The 13,831-nt window shown below is 41.3% G+C and overlaps 1 protein-coding gene across 1 annotated transcript in view; it reads left to right on the top strand.

Moving 5' to 3' along the window:
* Positions 1-13,831, top strand: part of gli2a (GLI family zinc finger 2a) — an 81,858-nt gene that overhangs the window by 8,592 nt on the left and 59,435 nt on the right. The window contains exon 2 of the mRNA XM_026144175.2: positions 8,947-9,086. Within this exon, the coding sequence (XP_025999960.2) occupies positions 8,972-9,086 (115 nt within the window). The 5' untranslated portion in view covers positions 8,947-8,971. The remainder of the gene's footprint in view (positions 1-8,946; positions 9,087-13,831) is intronic.

Raw genomic sequence — 13,831 nt, 5'->3', positions numbered from 1 at the left:
GGAGTGTGGAAATTAGCAGCTAATGGTGTAATTATTAGTTTTAGTGAAAAATTAAAAAAAAAAAATTAAAATGCACTTTAGGTCCTGATAACTGTTACTGGTCAACTAGGATCTCATCTGAAGATGCGCTTTGACAGCTGCTTTGGATGCCTGCATAAACACACATGCACAGCAAACTTCAATGGGAGTCCCTCTGCTGTGACTAAAGCTTTGACTGTGAATTGGCAGCAGCTGGCATGAGTGGCCGATGCAGACACATGCAGACTGTCAGCTATCAGACACTTCTACTAAACTCACCACAACGACGTGGAAGCTGCACCACAGTGAAACCTGAGTGTAGCAAATGCCAACATTGGCTCGTTGGAGCGTCCGAACACAGACGTGCAGAGTGGCAGTTTAGCTGATGTCGTGGTCGAGGTCAGTGACAGCTGGAGTGGTCGAGAGTGAGTGCTAACAGCACGTTTAGGATGAATGGCCCCCGGCCAAATGCTTCAGAGAGGGAGGCACGACTCAGCAGTGTGCATGGTGGCACCAGTGACAGCTGGGACTTAAAACACACATTACATGGATACAGACTCAGCTCAGCTTCATTCAGCTGAGATATGCAAGCAATGAGAACTTTCTAACTCGTCAGCTTATCAGTTAATGGTTTGATTAATGATTTGCATGCTTGTTGTAGACCAGCGTGGTGGGGCCACACTGGCTAAAATAACTTGAAAATGTTAAAAAAAAAAAAACTTGCTGTGAAGTTTGGCGCGGGCATAGTTGTTCCGTGAATTGTGATAAATTCGGCAGTCCTGTGACATTTCTTCTTGCAAAAAAGTGAATACTTGCAAAAATAAAAGCATTCCCACTTTGCAGCTAAGGTGTAAGGTTACACAGCAGAAGAATGCGTGGCAAATATTTTTTTGTCCCTTTTTCATGTAATCATTCAATAGAGATCAAAACAATTCAATTCAGTTTTTTAATATAGCGCCAAATCACAACAGCAGTCACCTCAAGGTGTTTTACATACTATATATTTTATAAAATAATATGGTGAAAACCCCAGCGATCAAAGACTGACTTTGAGAATGCATTTGGTGACAGTGGGAAAGAAAAACTCTCTTTTAACAGGAAGAAAATGTAAGAATGTGAGTGACACCTAAATTTGCGCCAAACTCTTTTTTTTTTTTTTTTGTGCCTTTGACAGTGTTAGGACCATTACAAAAAAAAATAATAATAATAATCACATTCATATATCTTCCCCTCCAGCTGGTGACCGTGTACTATATAGGCCACGAGCTCCACATCTGTTTTCTGTTGGTTGAGAGAGACAAAGAGATCAACCACAGGATATTGCCTTTACTAGAAGGAAAGGTCAGGTTCAGGGGTGGAGCAAGAACTCATCCACAGGGCTTTTTTCTCTCTGCTGTTTTAGATGCCTTTTATATTACATCAGTTGTTAGCTTCTCATTACTCTGTATGATCTGCAATCCACTGGATACTTGGTCTTTGGTGAGGGATTTGGTTCCCCCAGTGTGTTGTGCACATTGTAAACATTTGGAATGGATAGTAGATTCATACAAACATGGAATGCAATGGAGAAAATAGTTCAGTAATCCCCGATTTACATGCCTGTGATTGAAAACAGGGCTCACACATATGAGCCATAGTGGTTTTAATTGATATAAGAAATTATTTGCAGGCTTCCTTTGATTCACTGCACGTTAAATTGCTCTTAAAGCAAAGATCTTAAAGTAGCTCAGCCAAGTTAAGTGCTTAACCCTTAAAACAACCTTCACCCTGGCAATGAGAAAGCATATTGTGGCAATCGTCTCCTTTCTGCTTGGCTGACCTGAAGCTATACATGTGAGGCAGCCTGTGGTAATTTCGACCTCTGAATCAAACTAATGGATAACGTGCTACTGTCAGGCCTCTCACGTCTCAACTGCTTTCATGATCCTTCAGACCTGAGCTTCAAATCCTCAAAGGGAGACATTTCTCCGCACAGAAGTGATTCACCCATGGAGAATGTGTCCTGTCCTAGTCTAAACTTGTCTTTTCCCAAAGGTCTTTGTAGTCGCCGTCCATTTTGGCATATCATCTGTCAACAAAAACATTCCTAGTCTGATACAGACTGTTTTGCACTGATGGGGTACAGATTTTGCCACAACAACATCAACCACATTAAGTAGTTTTATGGTGTTATGAAAGGAGTTGAGGGTTTGTTTAAAGGTGCCAAGGTCACATCTTCCGTTTTACAAGACATCTGCATTTTGCATGATGTCAAATATTTGTAATATTGTATCCTAAGAGGTTTTTTTTTTTCATTTGTAACAGATTTGTAGCTACATAGGGGAAGAATAAAGAAAAAAACAACTCTGACATGTTTTCATATTTTTAATTTTATATGGTGGACTACAGTTGAGCCACGTTACCATTCAGTGGTCATCCCAAAGTTCAGTCTTATCCTGTTTACCTTTGATCTTCGGTCTCCACCAACTTTTAAGGGAAATGTTGGATTTTTAGTTCTTAAATGATGAACTGTTGTTGGGTTTTTAGAGATTTATCACTGAAAACAGCATGCTGCCATGGCTGCAAACCCAGCCAAAACTATAAATTCAAGTGAAATAAACTCTTGGGAGAAAGAGGGCCAACGCAGTTGAGTGACCCGTTTTATTGGTATTGGTTATTATGACTATAAAGGTATAATACCTGGTCAAAAAACTCTAAGTTTTCCACATAATCTCAAGATTTAGTACCTAACAAGCATATCTACGGTGGGTCATTACCCCATGACTTTACTTTCACATGACCATGACCTATGTTCTTTACTCTGGCACCGAAAACAACATGCAGAAATCAAAAAGTTAAAACAATTAAGTAATGGACATTTGCCTGAATACAGTCTCAAATGTGGTGAACCAAAGGTGAAAGTTTTAGAGTGTGGTTTAAAAAGTACTGCCATTTTACTGTTAGGTAGTGTTGCAGCCAAGACCAAAAATGAGCTGAATAGTCTCAGGAAGGAAGCATTTGGTAAGTGAAAAATGCTCTCATGGAGAGAACATCTGGGAAGTTAAATTAAAGGTTACTTATGAAACTGTCACAGAGTCAAGGAGAAAGTCCAGCCAAGGTGGTTAGAGCTGGCCATGAGAGGGGGAAACCATATGTTTTTATGTCCACATTTTGCCGTGAGCTCTCTGAATACGCAGGGGATGCAACAAAAGCACAGTAAAAAAAAAAGAAACTTGCGGTGAACCTGTCACCAGCACTTCCCCTCCGTGCACCGTACACCTGTCTACCTGTAAATTAGATCTGACAGCTGAAGAATTCCTACGTAACCTAAAAATAACATGAAACTTATTCTGTTCCTACGGAGAGTAAATAAGTAAAAATATAAATTATACAATTATCAAGGCATCAGTTAGATGGTTTAGTGGTCATTGTGTGTCACTGCATTTTAAAAGATTGTGAGTTCGATCCAAGCTAGCCAGCCTTATTGAAGCATGCTAGCATACGGTGTGTGTGGTGATCAGATTCCAACAAACCAAATGTGGGTGGGACAATGTGAAACACCCTAATATGGTAAGAGGTTATATGTAATGTAATTAACAAACTATGCAGAATATAGATTGGTCAAAAAGGTAATAACTAAAAAACAAATGGATTCTTTTTTTTCCCCCCAGATTGACTATTAAGTAAATACAGTAAGCATACGTGAAAGATTCTTATAAAATAGCCTTCCTTCACCCATGTTTTCCCATTTTGTGTCTCAGTAGTTGTTCAGCCGTTATTTGAGCTGCTGTTCTGTCTGGTAACCATCTTTAGGTTTCAATAGGAATGCATCTGTACATCTGCAGGTCTCTTTTTGAGCGGCATGTTTCTTGTTAGAGCCAAGTATTCTGACTTCTATAAAGTAGAGCAAATACAAATGTGGGACACCGTCCCTGTAACAAGAAATAAAAGTGTTATCCACCGCTGGTCACGCTATAGAGCTGACTTTTAGTTAAGCAAACTTAATGGTTTAGCAGTTTTTTCAGCTTATGTGAATTATCCCTGTCATAGGACAACTTTAATCTAATAGGCTTAGTCACCTAAATGTAACCAAATCTGAACCAAAAAGATGGCAGATCAGGAGGTACTCATAAGGGTTAAAGATGTTAAAGGTGACAAATAAGAAAATATGAAGAGTAGTATACAATCCAAAGTCTACAATACCTCAAAAAAAAGATCAAAAGTCTTTCATCTTAATCATGGCTCCAAAACAAAATGTGTGATGAAGATCCAAAAATATGTAAAACAAAACCATATTTTGGCTCATTTTAGTTGTTTTGTTAACCTGCATGAGTGTCACCGTCAGAAACCCGAGCAGAGAGGTCTGCAGGTGGCATAGGGGCTGGAGACCTCACTTATCCGTCTGTCCCTTGTTTGCCAAGTGAGCAGAGTGTGGGACAGCAGTTGGTGTGAGAAACTGACTGTGTGTGTGTGCGCGCTGCCAGGAAAGAGAGCCTACCAGCATACGGATCGCATTCACTGAAAGATAGGAAGGAAGAAAGTAAGAAGAGCAAAGCCTGGAAATCTTCAGAATGAGAGGGCCTCTTTTGATGTGTGTTTGCATTCCTTTCAGTGTTGGTGAAAGGGGAGCTGTTGAACGGTAGTGGAGGAGAGGAACACTTGAAACTGAACGAGGCGCTAAGAAAAACACACACCGGGTCTCATAACAAAAGTCCTGCACGTCTGAGACGAAGGGGGCAGAAGGTAAATTAACAGAGAGCGGAAGAGGAGTTCAGACAAAAGCAGGCGAGACCAGGGGAAAATCAATCCTGACGTGAAGAGCAAATTCATTAAGCAGGCGATTTTTCTCACTACTGCTTTCATCGTTGCTCCCACAACAAATGATTTTGCTCAGAAATAAATGGAATGATATGGCTCTCCTATGATCTTAGGTCACTGGCAGCTCATCTAGGGCTTGGTTTGGTTTTAGCCACATGCTGAATAGCCTTTTTTTTAAAATATATAAAGTAGAAGATGATACATTTCAAATGAGGTGTTAGACATTTTGGGGTTAGTTTTTTTGTGTTAAAGTTTTCCATTTGATCTTCCAAACAGGCAAAACGTCAATGAAAATGGGGGGACATCAACTGAACACTAATCCTAGGTGACCTGATGGATCTTAAGAGGTTAAGCCTCGAAGCAGAAAACATATCAGTGACAACTCCCCATTACCTCAGTCTTTTTCCGGTGCCTTGTGCGGTTACTGGCACGCCTGGACCGTCCATCGTAGCAAAGTCCTGGGGAAGGAAAATCAAGATGTGCAATCTCTCCTATAAACTACTCCTTTTCTATGAATCATCAAATACAATAATTTATTATAAATCTAGAATATGTTCAGCAGACTGCATGGGACAGGAAAGGAAGGATTTGGGTAATTAAATAAATATAAGATGTTTCTTTGTGTCTGTGCTCACTTCTAAATAGCAGTTTTGAATGTTTGCAAGATAATTCACTAAAGTGGGGAAAATCATCCAGTTTTTTGTGGCAGGAAGGAGCAAGAACAAAGATGAAAGTGAAGCTTAAGGTTTCGGATATGGTTAGTCTGGCCTTAACCACAGGCAAAGAAAAGCAGCTTTGCATTCAGATGAACAAAATAAATCATTTAGAACTGCAATCTGCGTAAGTCTTGTTTTGGGATTTTGTTGTTAGACTGACATTGCTGTGGTGTTTTTAGCTCTGCACTTCCAGGAAATCATTCGATCATCAGAATTTTGAGGCCGTCTGTAGAGCATCGCCCCCAGTGACCGTCCTGTAAGAGACCAGATAAATTTAAAAGCCTGGGTTCTGCTCAGGTGTAACATAAAAAAAGAAGACTCAATCAGATGCCTGCTCTGCCCTCTGAAGTCTCTGAGCCTGTGGTCACATGACACCAGAGGGTGGATGGGGGGGGGGGGACGCTGCTCGTCCTGCGACAGGCTGCCCAGCCAACCAGAAGATGAGTAAAGAAGTGCACCCTTGTTGTTTGTTCGCCTTTGGCCCCTGCCATCTGTCCGCTTAGTTCCTGACACCTGTACCAGCCCGTCAGAACTGGGCTCCCCTGTCATTGGGGGCAACAGGGTCTTGCCTGTAGGGAGAGATTGGTTAAGGGGGGTGGAGGGTGTAATGTAACAGCTCCAAGGTATTAAGGAAGGATGAGTGAGGGTGAAGTTGGGGCCACTTTTTCAAAAATGTGCTCAAATTTTCCAGTTATTGACAGTTTTTGCACCTGTTTTTTTATTTATTCGTTTCTTGCTAAACGACCTTTAAAGGTGTTTGCACCCCCAAACCCCTCTTAATCTAAGTATTGGCTCGAGGTTCAGAGGCAACTGGAAACCAAATAGTTGGCTTGCTGTAAAAGCATGGAAACGGCCATTAATGCGATGCCAGATGTTCATCAGGCGGCAATGTTAAGGGGAGGATTCTCAGTCAGGCTGCTTGAAAGGCGAACACGGTTGCTCCGAGCTCTGGTCTGTTCATGGGCACATCTTATCCGAGCCAACAGGGATCACCACCAAAAACTAGTCGGCTTTTTGGCCAACTCTAAATACGATAAAGGCCCATGAAAGAGCAAATTAGATTCTATCACTAAGGTGATGTCAGAGTGACGGACTTCTCAGAGACGAGATGGCTCGCTGGCGAGCTCAGCGACATTTTTGGCAGCAGAAAAAAAGAAACAGATGTAGCCTAAACCTGTTAGTCGCCCACCTCTAATCGGCTTACATTGGCTCACTGACAGGCGACTGGCACCTCCGAAGGGTAACAGACATGGCTGCTAGTACGCACACCTCACAATAAAGCATGACATGTTGGAAATCCACATGAAACCGAAAACAACGCTTCACACGTTTGCCTGGTAGGAACCAGATCACTGAGCAATTAGGTTTCCATTTGAATGACAGTATCATTCTCCACATTCCTAATTGTGTATTTACCTGGTGTCACACCATCCCGTGTTTTAATATGTTACAACATAGGCTCCACTAATGTAATTTATTATCATCAGGCTGCTCTGAAAGCTCCCTGAAAAGCCTTCAGTCGATCCAAAATACACAATGAGACAACTAACTGGGACTAGAAAGAGAGATCCGTGTTCTTCTATATTAACGTCTCTTTTTTGGCGCAATTTAAAATCCAGAATTGAATTTTAAAATACTTCTCCTCTTGATTAGGCCCCATCTTGTCTTGAAGACCTCACAGTATCATATAATCCCAACAGAGCACTGGCTTAGTTGTGGTTCCTTGAGATTCTAAAAGTAGAATGGGCGTTAGAGACTTCAGCTATCAGGCCTCTCTTCTGTTGAACCAGCTCCCAGTTTGGATTCAGGAGACAGACACCCTCTCTGCTTTTAAGATTAGACTTCAAACTTTAAGATATAAGCTTTCTAAAAAAGCTTATAGTTTGGGATGGATCAGGTGACCCTCCCTAACACAAAGTGAGCCGGGTGTTGTTGTGGATAGGTGCTGTATAACTGAATTATTTTGTGGTTTCTTTGCAGCCAAAAATCACATTTGTTTCTCGTATATAAGCAACAATTAATATCCTCTGGATGTTGTTTGTGTTCTTTGGGCACATATTAGGTCATAAACACATTTGGTTTATAAGATCTGAGGTTGTTTTAATCAGCTAGCTGCAAACAGGTGTGAGGAGAGGACAGAAACCTGCAGACCCAACACCCCCCTGTGATTACATGCAGTTGTTCATTCTCTTGTCTTTCCAGCATTGTGACAAACGTTTTCTCACCAGTGTCTGAAAGCATGTGGAAGAGCAACGACCACAAGCTAGCCAGAATGACTTTTCCCTTCTAGGCCAGCCCGGTGGTGGGGGGCTGGTGGGGGAGGTGGATGGAGAGACTGGGTCTTATTTGCTCTCAGCAGAGGATGATCTTGTAGGTCCCACCAAGTCAAACAAGTGGCAGGTTGCCAAGTCATCGAGCCTTTCACACAGACATGAGGAGGTATTGACACAGTGCGTGAGGCTAAAACCTCAGCGCTGAGGGCCACTCACATTTACAATTGGAACAGAAGGGGCTCCATGAACTCATTACATCAAACTGAGAAACCTGAGGGTGTGTGTGTGTGTTCAAGGCTTTTCGGTTACACTGGCCCAATAAACACATATGCACACCTATGGAGATTTGCTACAAACACACTATAGCAAGACAGTTTTTGTTAGTTCAGTATGAAAAAAAATTCACCTCTCTTGCTTCCTGTGCCGTCTGTTATGTCAGCAGTAATTGCTGAGAGTAATTTACTTATTTAATGTTTGGCTTCCTGAAAGCCCAACTGTGCAATTCTACAATCTCCAGATTTTAATGTTGGGTCTTTTTCCAACTTAAATTCTATTTTGTAGCTTAAAGATTGTTGAAATTTGTTTGGCTTGTGAATGGAAACATTTGTGCTCTGTTAAACTTAGCTCTGTTTTTGTTAGTCTAGTGGTTCTCAAACTGTGGGGTGGGACCCTCTGTTGGGGTATTTGACCCACTGTAAGGGGTCAGTTTTTTGTTCTTTGCTTTTATTTTTTTGTTACTATTCATGTTAATAATTGAAGATAAATGTGGACTGTAAAGTGGGAATTAGTCTGAGTTTCTGAAGAGGGGCATGCAAGAAAAAGTTTGAGAACTGGTGTGCTAGATGTGAGAATGATGAGTATCTTTTTCGCTCGTTAGAAGAAAAGGACAATGTTTAAATATTTTTCAATGCAAGAAAAAAAATGTTTTGAGTTGATTTCCCAGAATGACAGAACACTAATACATTACTACAATACATTAATACAACTGTCTGACTTTTCTGTATTATTATTATTATTATTATTATTACGCTGTTTTTGCTTCTGCAGGACTTTGAGTTCAGCACAGTACTTCCTTCACCACATGATGTTTTCCTTGATCAGTTTTTTGACCTTATGTTCTTATGTGTGTCTTGCCTCTGCAGCTTGTGACAGAAATTGAAGAGCAGCATGGAAACTTCAGCTCCAACAGCAACTGACAAGAAGGAGTGTAAGAGTTCTGGTCTGGATGGAAGCAGCTTCTCAGAACTCCCGAAGAAACCCTCGCCCACCACTCTGACCAGAGGTACATCCGTATCCGTTTGCTCTTTCCTCATTGTAAGGTGGAAGTACAGCAGAAGAGATGACAGATTAGAGCTTTGACATAATACTTGTCAAAGTAATTTGTTAAAAAAAAAAAAAAAATCAGCTTCTCTTTGGCGCCTTCAAACACCAGAATCTGGACCTTTGTCTTTAGGTTTCTGCACTCTGCACTGCAGTGAACTGCTGCTCACTAAGTAGTTGGGTGGCACATGAAAATGCTCAAAGATGGGGGCTGCGTGTTTCAGAGATGTCAGAGAATGAGTGATGAAAAAATGTTATAATGAGGTCGAAAGACCTTGTTCTCACCTCCCGAGTGTAAATTTCATGAATTACTAAAAAAGGCTGGCACAGCAGTGGACGACATGGTGTATCAGAGGCCGTGGATAAAGAGGAGGGAGGAGGGAAGCACCTTTGAAATGCTAACAAGATGTCGTATGACATTGTGGCGTTAGCGCTATTTCTGCTTAATGATGGGCTTGGTGGCCTGCCACGAGAGGAGCCATGAGCATTAATTGTTTAGGGATGCGTGGTGAGAAACTAGGGCGTTTCAGTGCGTCCTCTCTGGCACCTCCACAAAGGGTCCAAAAGTTTTTCAAACCAGCGATAAGAAAATATTGCACTTGCCATAACATGAATTATTCAGTCGTTTACACAGTTGTGACCACTGTGGGGGTTGAATTTTCATAACCTTGCCCCATTGAAAAGCAGCAGGCTGCAACCATCAGGGGTTATTTGTGCTTGTGAGGTAACAGTGAGGGTGCTGGGTGTCCAAGACTTCGTCTCATAATTAAAAGATGAGAGCTCATGTTTTCATTAGTGAGTGTGTGATGAAAACTCATCATAACGAGGTTGGAGGACCTTGTTGGGGCCTCTGAGGTACAAGTGTTATAAATTACTAACGCCGGCTGGTGGACACTGAACCCCCTCAGAAAGATGCTCTGGCATCAAGTGAGAGGCCACTGCAGCGAATTCAAGTTGTTTTACTGTTTAATGAAGTGCCTGATGCCCTGGCATCACAAAGCTCACTTTGTCACACAGGGGAACCTTTAAAGTAGGACATTAGTATGTCATTAGATAGTTTTAAGGCTTTTGCTTTCAATTTGGATTATGCCTCCTTTTCGTTTCTTATATTAGTATGCAGATTCAAACAAAAAATATAGGACGATTGTGAATACATCAAGTAGTTTTGTACTGGTAAACTTTTAGGGCCTTGTTTGTTCTGCTTAGTCGTATTTGAAATGGAATTTTTAAGTACTCAAACTACATTTAAAAGTACCCGCGTCCTACTCCTAACCCTAACCCCAGATGGATTTCCGTTGACCAAGTGGGTGTAAGGTTTAGGTTTAGGTTCAGATCCACTCTTCTTAAAGAATTTCTTCCTCTTAGGAAGACCAAAATGGAAATGCTTTTTAAAGAAAAATTACCGATGTGGTCTCATTACAGGACATAAAATGCTGCCAGTCTTCCACAATACCATGATAGCACATGGTGTGTTTTAGAGTGAGTAGCTTCACTCACTGCCTGTGACGCTATTGGATGCACAAGGATAATAGTTCAATTTTAAAAGAGCTATAGGTTTCTTGTTGTGATAAGTCGCAGGTTTATCAGCCTTCAGACTGTTTAGGAGCCTTGTTTCACTTTAAAACCAATTATCAGAATTGGTTACCTTGGGAGAGTTTAAGTCTGACTTAAAGGAACGAGAGAATAACTCTTTTACTCAGTGTGATTGTTTTAATGTACTTTTAATTTGATCTGTTATTGTATATTTTACACATGTTGGTATGGGATATTGTATTTGTTTTAAATGTTATATACTTATGTGGTATGCGTATTTTGACTTTTGTTGCCATGATGCCAGGTCTCTCTTGAAAATGAGATTTTTAATCTCAATGAGATATTTTACCTGGATAAAGGACTAATAAAAAAATAAAAAAAACAGTATCCCTGCAAGTTGAAAAAGGATGACTACTCTGAGCTTTAACGGTGACACCAAATGGTCCCCTGTATAGTCCATATGCAGTGAGGTTATTTTTGAAAATATAACTCCACAATGGAATAGTGTAACTCAAGGAGAAACAACCCGTGAACATCTTGTTCTCCATAATCCCTTCTGTCAGCTGGTCACGAATCTCATCACTTTGCTTGTGTTTCATGGAGACTTGCATTGCCTTGTTGAACTTGTCTGTGTCTCTGAGTGTGGAAACATAATGGAAGTTTGTGTCTGGTTTCTAATAGAGTGTGTTAGGATCCAAGGGGAAAGAAGAAGTAGGATGAGGATAAAGGGAAAGGGGAATGCTGGCACAAACGCCCAGATCAGATTGAGTCCATCTGATAAGAATCAGACTTGTTTCTCAGGGTCTTGTTAATGGTTTTAAATGGGCACCCACATTCTGTGTGACAGCCTGCATCTGTCTCGGTGCAGGGCGTGCTTCCACAGGCTCGCCTCCCGCAACCTGATTCCCAGGCCCAGGGATTTACGAGTGATTCAGCATGTCAGAATAACATGTGTTCAGATTAGGTGCCCACTTCCAGGACTGTAAAACATCTCACAATTTCAAAGGGAAACCTGTGATTGATACAACCCCCTCCCCACTTTGCACCAAAGTGTACATGCGCTCAGATGTGCTACTCTCCTCTGACCTCGACTGACGAAGAGTGACGGTTTCAAACACAGACCTGCCAGAGTTCTTTTACGACTCCCGTTATATTCAGAAAAAGTTTGCCAGAGAGAATTTTTCCATCATCGCTCATTTTTGTGTTGACTGTACGAGGCCAGTGGAGCAGACAAGCTGGGTAATGCTGATTATTTCTGCCTAACCACAGTGTTGTCTTCATCTTTCTTAGAATTTGCCAGAGGCTTGTTCAGCCTTTGCAAAGATCGATGATCCTCAGCATATAAAACGTAATGTCCACAGATAGTTATTCGTAGCACTGATGTATCTAAGGAGAGTGCCAATAGAAGAAAAATGACTCACTTTCGAGAGACTCACTTTCGAGAGCCCTTACTGCAAAAGCATTAAATCACTTCTTCCAGTCTTTCCTCATGAAAATAGATCAGAAATAAGTCTTACTACTCTAACTCGAAATATCTCTGAAACAGAAATCCAAAAAACGTCTGTTTCTGTTCCTACGGGTATTTGAATGTAACTCCTTGGAGCCTTTTATTAGGGTAACTATGAGTAACTTTCTGAAGGCTAAAAATGGATCATATATTACAATAAGCAGAAAACAAATTGCATCTGCAACTTTTCTTCTAGATTTAAAATGCTGGAATCATCTGATTACTAAGTTTGAGTCCATTTTATTGGACTAAGAAAATTTTATTCTGAATCAGGTACCTGTCAGCAGGTGAATCTCTTGCTTTTTAGCCCTATGCTGAACACAGTTTCAGAAACTAGAAGATACAAAGATCTTTAATGTCAAGATCTAAGATCTTGACATTAAAGTCCAAAATTGTCACCAAAGGTTCAAGACTGGTTTCTGGTCTCCACAAGGGTACAGCTGTAGTACCATAGAGGTTACCACCCATGAGATAAGCTGTTTTACACGTAAAGGTACCGAAAGCGTAGCATAGATGGATGAAGACATGGTGTGTAGTATAATTGGTCTTTCTGGGAGTGGAGGGTGGATTTGCGATAAGGAACTGGGTGTTAATTATGGTTATCATTGGGTAAGTCTCAGAACTTGAGTCTGAGGGTCTCTGCTGAGGTCTCTGCCTTATGCACGGGGCCTTTCTCTGGATGGTGCTCTGGAGTGGGTCACGGCCCTCCCTGGCAGAGAAAAATGTGCCAGAGAAAAATAGACCTCCCCCCATCCCTCCCCGTCCACAGGGCTACTCCAAAGGGACAGCCACTAATCTTCCTGAGAAAGAGATTTCTGCTTTTCTTTCTGTGCTCCTAAATGAGGCTCTTACACTGTTGTGGTTCCACCGAACAGTTCAGAGGTGGAGGAGGGGGTGGGGGCACTCACTGGCCAGAGTTATGCAGGGATGACTCCATTCATGTTATACCCCTGTGCCCCCCTTGGGGTTCAACTCCTTGGCCCTCCACCTTGGTTGAAAGAATCACAGAATTCATCTTGTGATGCCTGAAGAACTCAACTAAAAAAAGAAAAATGCAGTTCCTCACAATTCTTCCTGAATTATTCTTTGAAGGAGGCAAGTTAAGTTGGCAGTAAAAATTCAACCTTATGTTATGTGTCCTGTTTAAAGAGGTGCTGTAGATTGAATTACATGGCTACACACAAAAAAAACCCCCACCTCCCCTGGGTCTGAAAGCCACCAAACATGTCACGGGTTTCATTTTTAACAGTATATATCCCCACTGAGGAGAGGGAATCGACTCTTATCAGTTGTCATTTACAGTAACATTTTGTAACATATCAATAATGCCTTCCCTGATACTTGAGAAGACTTGCAAGCAACAAGCTTACAGGAAGGCCTATTGACCAAGTCCCAGTGTTTATTTTCCTGTCAGGGTCTATAGCAGCACACTATCAGGAACTCACTGCTGTCCTCCAAGGATGACTTCAAGAGATGCCGATATTGTTTCTGTCCCGGAAAAACTTTCAATTTACAGCTTTTATTTCCAGATTTATAGCTTTGTTGTCTGCAGGATCGGCTTATACCTGTTTAGATTTCATACCTGATAGCTCCAGTATGTGTTTCAACCAAGTGACTACAGGCAGAAACAAGTTAAATTCAAGACTTCTGATGCTACTTTACCAAAA

The sequence above is a fragment of the Astatotilapia calliptera genome, chromosome 16 (assembly GCF_964374335.1).
Source record: "Astatotilapia calliptera chromosome 16, fAstCal68.1, whole genome shotgun sequence".
Classification (NCBI taxonomy): domain Eukaryota; kingdom Metazoa; phylum Chordata; class Actinopteri; order Cichliformes; family Cichlidae; genus Astatotilapia; species Astatotilapia calliptera.
The sequence above is the reverse complement of the archived record's forward strand: the minus strand, read 5'-3'. Positions and strand labels throughout refer to the sequence as shown.